Source organism: Pelodiscus sinensis, chromosome 2, assembly GCF_049634645.1.
Source record: "Pelodiscus sinensis isolate JC-2024 chromosome 2, ASM4963464v1, whole genome shotgun sequence".
Lineage (NCBI taxonomy): Eukaryota > Metazoa > Chordata > Testudines > Trionychidae > Pelodiscus > Pelodiscus sinensis.
Window position 1 is genome coordinate 35,839,051 of NC_134712.1, and position 12,225 is coordinate 35,851,275.

The 12,225-nt window shown below is 39.7% G+C and overlaps 1 protein-coding gene across 17 annotated transcripts in view; it reads right to left on the reverse strand.

Annotated features, from left to right (window-relative positions):
* Nucleotides 1–12,225, reverse strand: part of SPAG1 (sperm associated antigen 1) — a 90,564-nt gene that overhangs the window by 63,970 nt on the left and 14,369 nt on the right. For all 17 annotated transcript variants that reach the window (XM_075920292.1, XM_075920291.1, XM_075920279.1 and 14 more), the window contains 4 exons: nucleotides 11,538–11,643; nucleotides 9,343–9,473; nucleotides 8,517–8,623; nucleotides 4,171–4,327 (listed from right to left, as the gene is read on the reverse strand). In XM_075920292.1, coding sequence (XP_075776407.1) covers nucleotides 4,171–4,327; nucleotides 8,517–8,623; nucleotides 9,343–9,473; nucleotides 11,538–11,643 — 501 coding nt within the window. The remainder of the gene's footprint in view (nucleotides 1–4,170; nucleotides 4,328–8,516; nucleotides 8,624–9,342; nucleotides 9,474–11,537; nucleotides 11,644–12,225) is intronic.

Here is a 12,225-nt window from a genome sequence, read left to right on the forward strand (position 1 = left end):
ACATCAAAGGCAAGAAAGCTGCTGGAGGCAGCCACACATGTGCAGTCCGGCGGACCACAGCTCTGATAGCTCTCCGATTTGCGGCACCGGGACGGGACCCGACACCAGGACTGGAGCACCCACGGGGCCACTCAAAGAAGAACCCAATGATCCCACAAGAATTTTTAATGCCCTCATATCTTTAAGTATTGATTCCAGAGTGTTCAAACTAGTTAATATTTTAAAATATTATATGAAAATACATAATCTAGAATGCCTAATTTATTCCTGATTTAACTTTTTTAAAATTACCTAAATCAAATCAAACATGACTACTAGAGTCCTTGAGATACAGACAAGATCATTTTATTTACCATGAGTACATAGAATCCTCTAGGTTTGGGATACTTAAGATTAGAGGAAAATACCGATTCTTAAATCTGATGAAGGAAGCCATACAGCAGGGAACTGAGGGAGATTCTATGCAGAAGTTCTACAGTAAAGCAGAGAGACAGAGCAGCTTTGGGGTAATTTCTTTTTTCTTTATTCAAATAAAGTTCCTTGTTCAGCCTCAGAGGAAAGTGACTCATACCCACTTTCAAGAGTTTGGTGAATACCCAGGGTGCCACATGCAAAGCAAAGGAAGGAGTAATAAACAAGCTAGAACAGAAAATACTTTATACCAATGCTGTTTAACCATGTTGGCTCCAAGGGTATGTCTAGACTACATCCCTCTGTCGCTAGAGGGATGTAAATTAGACATACCGACATTGCAAATGAAGCGGGGATTTAAATCTCCCATGCTTCGTTTGAATAAAAATGGCCACCGAGTTTTGCTGAGTCACCAGTTTGTCGGCAACATTCAGCTGTCAAGACAGGAATCGGGCAACAAAGAAAGCCTTTGTTGGCCAATCCCTTATGCCTCGTAAAATGCGGTTCACAGGATCGGGCGATAAAGAAAGGCTTTGTCACCCGATCCCTGTATTGACAGCCACTTTTTGCCGACACACTGCTGATTCAGCAAAATGCGCCAGCCATTTTTATTCAAATGAAGTGCGGGAGATTTAAATCCCCGCTTCATTTGCAATGTCGGTATGTCTAACTTACATCCCTTTGGCGACAGAAGGATGTAGTCTAGACATACCCCAAGATACTCTAGAGACGAGGCAGAATATCTTTCAAATGAATATCTTTCATTTGACAACTTCTGTTGATGAGCTTATCTCTCACCAACAGAAACACAGAATACTAGAACAGGAAGGGACTGGAATGATGACCTCCTAAGGTCCCCCTGCCCTCACAGCAGCACCAAACACCATCTATATCATCCCTAATAGATAGATGTCTATCCAATCTGCTCTTAAATATCTCCAATGATGAAGATTCCACAATCTCCCTAAGTAATTTATTCCAGTGTTTAACCACCTTGACAGGCAGAAAGTTTTTCCTAATGTCCAACCTAAAACTCCCCTGCTTCAATTTAAGCCTATTGCTTTTTGTTCTATCATTAGAGATCAAGGAGAACAATTTTTCTCTTCTTGTAACCCTATTTTAGGTACTTGAAGACTGCTATCATGTCCCCTCTTCTCTTTTCCAAACTAAACAAACCTAATTCTTTTAGTATTCCCTCACAGGTCATGTTTTCTAGACCTTTAATAATTTTTGTTGCTCTTCTCTGGAACCTCTCCAGTTTCTCCACATCTTTCTTGATGTGGTGCTCAGAAATGGACATAGTACTCTAACTAAGGCCTAATCAGCGCAGAATAGAGAATAATTACTTCTTGTATTTTCCTCACAACACTCTTGTTAATGCATTCCAGAATCATGTTTTGTTTTGGGGTTTTTTTTTTTTTTTTGCATCAGTGTCACACTGTTGACTCATATTTAGCTTGTGGTCCACCCCCACCATCTCCAGATCTCTTAATGCAGTATTCCTTCCTATACAGTCACTTCCTATTTTGTAGCGTGAAACTGATTGTTCCTTCCTAAGTGGAGTACTTTGCAACTGTCCTTATTAAACTTCATCCTATTTACTTCAGACCATTTCTCCAGTTTGTCCAGGTCATTTTGAATTATGATGATATCCACCAAAGCACTTGCAACTCCTCCCAGCTTGGTATCATCTGTAAACTTAATAAGCATACTCTATCTCTAAATCGCTGATGAAGATATTCAATAGAACCGGTCCCAAAATTGAAACCAGTGGTATCCCACTTGTTATGCCCTTCTAACATGACTCTGAGCCATTAATAACTACTCTCTAAGAATTGTTATCCAACCACTTATGCACCCATCTTATAGTAACCCCACATAGGTTGTATTTCCCTGGTTTATTGATAAGAAGATCATGCGAGACCATATCAATTGCTTTACTAAAATCTAGGTATACCGTGTCCACTACTTCCCCCTTATCCACAAGATTTGTTAAACTATCAAAGAAAGCTATCAGATAAGTCTGACATGATTTGTTCTTTACAAATCCATGCTGGCTGTTATCTATCACCTTATTATCTTCCAGATGTTTGCATATGAATTCCTTAATTATTTGATGAAGTTGGTTTAAGAAAACCTATTACCACACCATCTTGTGTCTTCTTTATATCAACTGTTATTTTCAGAATGTAGAAAACAATATTCTGAAGATGAAGAGCACAAAATCAATTCTGAAGAAAAATTATAGCCTTTGGGTCACCTTGATAAATATGATCCTGCACAAATGACAGCCTGTGTACGAGCCATAGTTATGCAAACAGTTGGGCTGTGTCCAGACTCCATGCCTCCTTCGACGGAGGCATGTAGATTAGCCACATCGGAAGAGGGAAATGAAGCCGCGATTAAAATAATCGCGGCTTCATTTAAATTTAAATGGCTGCCCCGATCTGCCGATCAGCTGTTTGTCGGCAGATCGGGAGAGTCTGGACGCGATGCCCCGACAAAGAAGCCTTTTTTCATCGACACAGGTAAACCTGGTTTCACGAGGCTTACCTGTGTCGATGAAGAAAGGCTTCTTTGTCGGGGCATCGCGTCCAGACTCCCCCGATCTGCCGACAAACAGCTGATCGGCAGATCGGGGCAGCCATTTAAATTTAAATGAAGCCGCGATTATTTTAATCGCGGCTTCATTTCCCTCTTCCGATGTGGCTAATCTACATGCCTCCGTCGAAGGAGGCATGGAGTCTGGACACAGCCTTGTAGTTTTTCTTCCTGAACTGCATTAAGGAAAACCTATTAACAACAACATTTATATGGTAGTAGTGCTTAAAGGCCACAGCCAGGTTGGATCCCACTGTGGTAGGCAAGGTACAAATAATAAAAATTATAGTCCCTGTGCCAGTTTACAATTTAAAAAAGACATGATATAATTAGAGATGTAAAGGGATAACGGGTTAACCAGTTACTCAATAAGCATTTCCTTACTAGCATGCTTACTGGGGTAACCAGTTTATTGGCACCCAGCCCAACCAGAGTATCTCCTGCCCATGGCATGCCACGATGGGAGGTTGTTCCAGCCCAGCTGGGCCCACTATGGCATGCAAGGAGGGGAAACTGCTCCAGCCACCCTGTGCCCAAAGCATACCATAGCAGACCTGTTAACCATGTAATTTAGCCGGTTAACAAGCTAAAATTTTAATTTTAAACAGGATTTTAAATTCCTAGATATAATAGCTGGATGAGATGAACAAGTGTACGGAAATGGAAGAGAGGGAAAAAAATAAATGCACTGGGTCCCATAATGAGTAAATGAGGGTAAATCACCATTTAATCCTTTTACCTTTGCCTATTATTTTAATCAACAGAAAAGCAACAAGTTCTCACAGATACTTGCAAGAAGGATCTTTAAAAAAGGACTCAGATTGGGCAGAGGTAGAATTCAGATATGGAATAAAGGCCTAAAAATAGATGAGATGGAGATGTACATAAGATTTAACTGGGCAGATGTGTCCTTTTCAATGATCAAGGACTCAGTATTCTAGGGCAATGGAAAACCATATTGGAAATAAATGGGATCACTATCCTCAAAAAGAATGGGAAAAAAATCAAAATTGCTTCTGCAGCCTTGGGTGCCACTTCAAAGTTAGGAAAAAAAAATGGGCTAAAGATATAGTGAGAGTAGGACATTAACACTGCTCACAACTTTCAAATTGCAAAGACTGGTACCACAGGTAACTATTACATAAACAATCATATTACTTTTATCTCCACTGCCATTTTCATGTTCTTCATTTTCTCCTCTTCCATCATCATCTGACTCCTCTATATCTTGAATAAGTATTCTTTTTCCTTTGGTGTAAATCTCAGAAACAGGCTCTAAATCGTTCAGCTTCTGTTCAATATCTGACAGATTTTTCTGTGGTATAAGAATAATAGCTATTTTAGAAGTCTTCCAAAATTAGCATTTAGATAGTGCTTCACCTTTGCAAAGCATTTTCCATTCTCTAAATAATGCCTACAACAAGCCTATGAAGTGATTAATCAGTATTACCTTAAAAATAAGAAAACAGACAACTTCTTGACTAAACAGTGAGTCAGCTCCAGAACTAGGATTAGAACTAAATTGTTTCTGGCTTCCATTTCAATGCTATATCCAATACCTACTGCATATAAATATTAAACAAATGTATAGGTACCATTTATTAATAATTCTTTGAAACATAAATTGTGTCTACCTCTGTGTGCAGACAGTGCAACAGTGACAATTGAACCACTGACATAGTCTCTATCCTTGTAGACTAACAGATTTAAGGCCTAAAGACAATGGATTACTACACTGGAATTTAAGAAAAGGCCTAAAAATAAATATAATCAAAATCCACAGTATGGAGTACCCAATGTTTGCCAGAGACTTTTGTTTTCTTTTCAAATAGTTAAACTAACAGCTAGGAGCAAATTTAGGAAATTATAATTTCTTGGAGAGTTTAGAAGAAGTGCACTGCTGACTGATGAAAAGCTGTGCTGATTTTACAAGAGCTTACAATTCTCCCACTTACTTCATTATCATAACAATATGAAAAATACTAGAAGAATTCAAAAGCTGCTATTTTCTGTTTTAAACAGCTCCTAAAAAGCCAAATTTGGCATGTGTCTTAGAGGTTACAGCTATTTATTAGCATTCAAGAACTTTGTTCTTTTATTACAAATTAAGTCAGTAATTGCATTCTCTTGGGCAAACCACTTAACTTAATCAACCAAACTGTAAAACTTGCCAAAGCAAGATTTGTCTGCAAACCAACTGCTGCATTTGAGTAATCTGGGGTGGGCAATATTTGGTGGGAGGCCACTCCAAGATTTTGGAAAGTGCTCAAGGGCTGCACTTTTCTGTGGAGGAGGTGTGAGATCGAGGATGGAGGTTGGATGCAGGAGATGGTCTGAGAGGGTGTTTGGATGAAAGGGGGTTGTGACCTGGGTCAGGAGATGGCGGTATAGGGTCAGGGAGGGAGTGGGGGGTTCAGGAGAGGATTCTAGGCTAGAGGAGGGGTTTAGGAGGTGTGCAGGGTCTGGGAAGGAGTTGTGACCTGGGGCAGGAGGTGCAGAGCATTTGGAAGGTAACTTGGGGGGAGCTGGGGTGCTGGAGGGACAGGGGTACCAGAGGCAGGCTATGGCTGGGAGGTGCTTACCTAAGCATCTCCCGGCCTGCAACACCTCCAAGGCAGGCCTGGCTCCCTGCCTGCTATAGCTCCAGAGCACTGAAAATGCAGCCTGCTTCCTCCAAGTGGCTCTCAACCCCAGGGAGGGAGGAGAGGCTCGCGCCGCCCCCATCCCCAGGCCAATCTCTCAGCTCCCATTGGCTGGCTATTTCTGGCCAACAGGAGCTGAGGATTGGGTCGGGGAGATCCTTCTGGAGTAGAGAGTCACACTGAGCAACCCTGCATTTAAAACAGCAGCTGCTGCGTTCCTGAGGGTCCCAGGAGGGGTGTCTGCAGGCCGGATCCAGTGGCTTGGAGAGCCGAATCTGGCCAGTGAGAGATATCTTGCCCACTCCTGGAGTAGACCTATCCTGAGTGTGTATTTTCTTCAATCTACCATTCACATTCTGAGGTTGCTGGAGGAGAATGCCCCTTTGTTGATTTCATACTTTTGACTACATTCTCTCTCTCTGTCTACACTAAGTCTCCTAAAGGAAAACAAGAGAAAGTGTGTTTTAAAAAGAAATTAATGCAATATCTATATTCTCTAATATTTTCTGCATGTTTAACTTCTGATGTAATAGCTTTATCTGAGATGAGGAATTTGTGATTTACCTGATATCTAAAGGACAACTTAATGTCACAATTACCACACACACACACACAAATAAAATCTGTCAAAAAAGTTTGACAGAAAATTGCATTTTCAATCATTTGCAACATTTCTATTTAATTCTAAGAAAACATTACTATCACAAATCTCCACAGTAATAATGAGATTGAAGCACAGCAGAATCTTGATAATTTGCACTGATGGTTAGTCATGGCACTCAAGCCAACAGCTTGTTGGTACATATGAGAAGGATGCATGCTGGGTATTGGCAAGAAAAGAATTTCAGTTCTTGAGCAAATTTCCTACCTCAGACAACAAAACCCTTAATTTGTTGACTTAAAAGTGCATACTGACAAAGACAATCTATTCTTCGGGACTTTAAAAACAAGGATGGGGAGAGAGTTGACTGTAATGGATTTATTTTGTACGCTTTCATACTATGCATGGATTTAGGGCCTGACCCGGTGAAGCTGCAAAGGAATCTGGTGCACTCCACACCCATGAAAGTCAATGGGATTTGAAGGTGCTTCAACACCTTCAGAGATGCTCAGAACCTTGCAGGATGATCAGAACATTAAATCCTATTATAACAACTGGAAATTCATGGGAAACTACTTATTTTGTGAAAGCAGTGAATCAAATCTTGGCTGAGAAGAAGAGGAAGATTGCCATTCTATGTGAAATAGAGAAAGCAAAACAGTAAAGCGTGAATTACTCCGTTATAATTTTTTAGATAAATTACTAGTAAAATGTAAATATTAATAATGGTATGAAAACAAGATAACAAGCTTTAGTTTTTTGTGTGGGAAAAAAAAAACACCAAAATGATTCAGCAATGTCTCCTCTAGAACTAATTATATGACTGGGAATATAAATCAGTCACACATTTTTATTATAATTGGCGGCGAGGAGTCCTGTGGCACCTTATAGACTAACTATACTCCTCGCCACTTTTGCAGATTCAGACTAACACGGCTACCCCTCTGATACTTATTATAATTACTATCTCATCTATAGTCACAGAGTAACATATTAAGGTATATTCTAAAAATAGTTATTTAAAATATGTATTATATGTTAACATTTTAACCAGTGTTTTAAGCTAGAATCTTCCAGTTCACATCTATATATTTGCAATTTAAAAAAAGTAGAAGCTCAGCCAGATAGAAATTCAGTGAAGTTTGCCTGAATAAAAAAGTGAGTAGATATATGTGTACTGCTATACAGGCAGTCCCCGACTTACGTGGATCCGACTTACGTCAGATCCCTAGATACGAACGGGGTGAGGCAACTCCCGCACATGCGCAGCAGCATTCCCGGGGCTCGCTCACCTGGGTCCTAGGATCCTCCTCCTCCTCGGGCCGGCTCCGACTGGGGTCCCGCAGAGCTGCCGGGCAGAGGAAAAGTGCCTCCCCACGCCCGCTGCCCCCCCTCCCCTGAGCAACAGGCTGCCGAACAGACAAAAGCAGCCTCTCTGCCCCTCCTCCCCTCTATACATGCCGGGCTCCCGGAGCGCAGCAGCGTCCCCGGGGCTCGCTCACCTGGGTCCTAGAATCCTCCTCCTCCTCCTCCTCTTCGGCCGGCTCCAACTGGCCTCTGCCTGCAGCAGCTGGCCACAGGGACAGGGATCCCGCAGAGCTGCCGGGCAGAGGAAAAGTGCCTCCCCACGCCCGCTGCCCCCCCCCCCCCCCCCGCGGCCTCGCATCCTGCACGCCTCCCCCCTCCCCCCCCCTGCCAGCAACAGGCTGCCCCCTCCCCTGAGCAACAGGCTGCGGAACAGCAGACAAAAGCAGCCTCTCCGCCCCTCCTCCCCCTATACATGCTGGGCTCCCTGGGCAAACAAAGACTCCACCAAAACAAACAAAGTGCTGGCCTCATTGTGTTAGCAAAAAAAGGAAATAAAGCTATTAGCTCAAAGCATGGTGCAGAGCTGTTTGGTATTTGATGAGTTACTCCTTTAGTCCTGAGTTTGTCACAGGGACAGAAATAGATGTGAAATCTTCTGAACAAGGGAACAGACAGCAAAACAAACATTAGAGGGGAGTTAACCTTTCCCTATGCTATCCAAAACTAAAAAAAATGTTTGGCTAGAGTTTCCCCTACAATATGTACCAGTTCCGACTTACATACAAATTCAACTTAAGAACAAACCTACAGTCCCTATCTTGTACGTAACCCGGGGACTGCCTGTATTGTAGTATATCAACTTTATCTTGCATCAAACACATATAACACAAGCAACATGCATCTTGTTCTATAAACACATCTTTGTTCTACAAATACAAAGTCATTGTCTTTACCTTAGCTATAGCATTTTCTGGTTCAACGTGTAATACTTTGGTCAAATCCTCTATAGCTGCCTGGTAATTCCCTAGATACTTGTGTACAGTGGCACGGCGCATAAGAGCTATAAAAAACAAAGAACACACTGTTTAGAATGTATTCTTGTAAATTATTCTGCAGACTACAATTAATTCACACTTAGAGAAAGTACAATGTGAAATGTAAGGCTAAATTGTTTTAAAGCCTTGCATCCATTTCATAATAGCTATGTATCTAAGTTACAGATTTTTTTTTTAAATTCTGATAATGTAATTTCATATAATGTACCCTACGTATATATATGGTGATACATGAACTGTCATTCCTCTTAATTTTTCTACCTGTCCCTCTCTCCCCTTATAAGTTTAGTTAACTGTTTTCACTTACTTAACTTAGTAAGAAAACATGCACCAAGCACCTTTCACTGCTGTTTCAAGGCATCTTAAAGATTGTTAAGAGTTCTCTCCTGTGATGATTGGGAGACATCTCCACTTGATGTGAATAACAGTCATCATTTTGAGAGCATGATGTGACCGCACACCACTATCCTACCGTCACTTCAGCACAAGAATCTTGATCAAGGATAGGCAGCACTAACCAGCACAAATCTCCAAACCGCCATTTAAACTAGCATAGGAAGAGTTAGTCTGGACCATTTTCCTCACACATTTGAGATCTGACAACTGAAGTCAACGTTCTCCCATTGATTTCAATGAATGCTAAAAAAATCAGGCCTGTGTTTCAAACCCCAAAAAAGACTTTTTACTAGAAATAAAATTCTGAGAAATGCCAGTTTACTTTCACCTTTTAGGTTGTCAGGCTCCATATCTAACACTTTTTCACAATCCTGAAAAGCATTGTGCCAGTTCTGAAGTTTGATTTCTGCTTGAGCTCTGTTGTTATATGCTGCCACAGTGGGCAATACTGATATGCTCCTGCAAAGGACAAGACAAAGTAAACTGTATGCTAGAAAGAAAATAAGATTATATAAACTCTTTAATGAAGTCATCAAAATCAGTTTTAAATTATAAAGAGTTATAATAAAGTTAAAATAATGAAGCAAAGCAATTTCAATTTATCAATTTATTTAAAATCATGACAACATAGAACTGCACCAAAGCATGCTTTGTGCAGAAATGTTGCAGCACTTAAAACAATTTAGAGAACTTTGAGGCTTCTAGTCTTTTATTAAATCTTTCTTGTAAATTATGCCAATTAAAATAAAAATCTATTTTTTTCCATTTGAGGTGGTACAGCTGGGTAGATGATATACAGGATAAAAAAAGTTGAAGTGCAGTATAAACTAATCAGGTTGTAATGATCTTTTCTATATAGCTGTGCACTAGATAGGATTGTAGCCATTTAAAATTACTCTCAATCCACTCAAACATATTTTAGTCAAATTTTAGAAATTTTAGAAACTTAAGTAAATAAAAATTGCCATACTAGGTCACACCAGAATTCCATTTAGCATATTATCCTGTCTCTGACAGTGGACAATGGCAAATGTTTGAGATGAAGGTGGGAAAAAAAATAAAAAATAAACAAAACATTATGCTCAAATATGGAATAACTTGTTCACTGGGGAAGTTTCGTCTTGTTCCTACAAATTAGCAGTTGGCTCAGGCCCTCAAGAATGAGTGTTTATGTTTCTTTAAAAAAAAAATCTTATCTAATGCTACCGTGAATGTTCTTGATATCCATATGTTACCCAAAAAATACATTAAACATTTAAGATTGCAAACAGAAGCACTCAAAAGATATAACATCAGAATTAAGTTTGCCTGTGCTTCCTCTTCTGTGCACGCATTATGATACCCTCTTTAATTAACCTCCCTGGGCACTCAATCATGAATTTAAAAGCAGCCATTCTTCTACAAAGGAATTTCACAAGCCAAATGCAGAGAGAGAGAGAGAGAGAGAGAGAGTGCAGAATTGACCTTCATATGCAAATCTGACAGTTTCCCTATGCCCGAACAAAGACATTGACTGGATGGCCCATTATAAAAACAAGCCTTCCTTACATTTGAACTTCCCATTGACGTCAAAAGCTAAGTATGGGACACTTCCAGCCCATTCAGTTAGCTTCATTAGCACCAGCACTACAACTGACAGGTATTAACTCTCCCTTCTTTTTCTGTTATAAATTCTGAGAGTCCTCCTTTTTTCTCCACTCAAACTGGGGTTGTGCACATGAAAATTCAAACAAAAAACAGGACTATGTAGCACTTTAAAGACTAACAAGATGGTTTATTAGGTGATGAGCTTTCGTGGGCCAGACCCACTACCTCAGATCAAATTGTGGAAGAAAATTGGCATGACCATATATACCAAAGGGATACAATCAAAAAAAGTGAACACATATGAAAAGGACAAATCAAATTTCAGAACAGAGGGGAGATGAGGGAGGGAGGTAAATGTCTGTGAGCTAATGATATTAGAGATGATAATTGGGGAAGCTATCTTTGTAATGGGTAAGATAATTAGCATCTTTGTTGAGACCTAGATTGTGTCCACCTGTGAAAATTTTGGTTATTGACTTGCCCAGACTCATACACAAACTCTGTGGCAGAGGCAAGGACAGAATCTAATTCTCAGAGTAACATTCAATTGCCTTAATCACAAGACTATCTTTTGTCTTCCTGCAATTGTGTGTCCTGTGTTGCACATCACCTCCGCATAATAAAATTCATTCTGCTCAGCGGAGGAAAAAGTTATTGGAACACTAGTGCCTCAGGAGTCTCCTCTAGTATTGAATAACCTAAACAGTTGTGTGTCATCTGCAGATATTGTTACCTCACCTTTCACTCATTTTTCCTGGTCGCTTATACATTCATTAATCAATATGCAGAATTTTGACATAGCTCAATGAGAAATTTTTTGCCATTTTTGTAAGTTGCCCATTTGTTCCTTCAACAAGAAAGATCCTGAGCTATATTGATATATACATAATATTAACAACCATTAATTAAAGAATGGTTCAAATTGCATTAACTCACCGAGTGTAATATGTCACTGCTTCTTTATAATCCCCAGTGGCAAAAGCTTCATTACCTTTTTCTTTTTCACGATTAGCAATAAATTTTTTTTCTTTCTTAGTCATACCTAGAACATAATCTTTAGATATAAAAATAGCTAACTATTAACAGAAGCAAAATATAACATTTTAACATACAAGTATTTTTATTTAATTATATTGTACAAATTGGTTTCAGAAGTCATAAAAGGACTGGACTAAAAGACAATCTTTCTATTAAAACATGATCCATATTATAAAAATTTTTGGAAACTCCCGAAATAAAAAAGAAGGAAACTGTCAGAACTCTTATATTTCGGAATAAAAGATTTTATGTTGCTATTTTGTATTCATCAACAAAGACGAGATTTTTCCCAACTCTTCTCAGTGGAAAATTTGCACTGAAATTTTCTAGGATCAACAGAATCCAAGGGCAGTGAAAACTGGGTGTGCTTTAGAAAGGTAATACTTGAAAAATCTGTGCCTCTTGGCAGCATTTGGAATAGGACTTCAGATCCTTGCCATCCCTCCATACCAACAAGTTGCCTATACTATAGATTAAATAAATAAGTGAAGTGAGTATCTGGACATCCAACAAGAAATTCTCTCTCTATAGATACACACACATTACTAGAAGCCTACCAGGCATGGGCTGTGAATGGCTCAGGACA